This window comes from Aptenodytes forsteri, unplaced genomic scaffold (genome assembly GCF_000699145.1).
Source record: "Aptenodytes forsteri isolate BGI_AS27 unplaced genomic scaffold, ASM69914v1 Scaffold373, whole genome shotgun sequence".
NCBI lineage: Eukaryota > Metazoa > Chordata > Aves > Sphenisciformes > Spheniscidae > Aptenodytes > Aptenodytes forsteri.
Window position 1 is genome coordinate 77,174 of NW_008795579.1, and position 616 is coordinate 77,789.

At 66.2% G+C, this 616-nt stretch overlaps 1 protein-coding gene across 1 annotated transcript in view; it reads right to left on the reverse strand.

Moving 5' to 3' along the window:
- Nucleotides 1-616, reverse strand: part of MYO1A (myosin IA) — a 13,565-nt gene that overhangs the window by 6,991 nt on the left and 5,958 nt on the right. Inside the window, exons 24-26 of the mRNA XM_009282291.1 lie at nt 441-611; nt 218-370; nt 16-143 (exon numbers count right to left, since the gene is read on the reverse strand). Coding sequence (XP_009280566.1) covers nt 16-143; nt 218-370; nt 441-611 — 452 coding nt within the window. The remainder of the gene's footprint in view (nt 1-15; nt 144-217; nt 371-440; nt 612-616) is intronic.

Genomic DNA, 616 nt, shown 5'->3' on the forward strand with positions numbered 1-616 from the left:
CCTCCCCACCCATACTGGCCAGCGATGTGCAGGGGCAGGGCCTGGGCAGTGGCATCCATGAGGGTCTGGTGCAGGCGGGTGATGAGCTCAATGAGGTGGTCACTGACGAGCAGAAAGTCGCCCTTGGCTCCTCCTGTGGAGGTCTGTGGGGAGACCGGGGGGGGTGTCAGCCCCACCGGGGACCCCCTGAGCCCCCAGGGACACCCCCCCCGGGTACCTCCTTGAGGTGCAGGGCCAGCAAGCCGTCGGAGAAGCGGGTGACGGAGACACTGCGGATATCGCTCAGGCTGAGCACAGTCTTGGGCTGGGCGGCCTTGGGGTCAGCCAGGACCAGGTGCTCGGTGGTAAGCAGCAGCAGGCGTGGGACCGTCTGTGGGCAGGGGGGTCAGTGTGGCCCCACATGCCCTCCCAGTGCAGATGGGGATGGGGAGAGGGCTCACCTTGCCATTGGCTCTGTTCACCTTCCTCACAGTGTCAGCCATCACCAGCTTGTCCTTGGCCACGGCATGGAGCTTCTGGTACTTGGGGTTCTGCGTCAACCCCAGGTACTCGCCCTGGAAGGGCTGCTGCAGGCTGGGGACAGAGGCCATCAGCCAGCGCTGCCCCGTGCACTGCC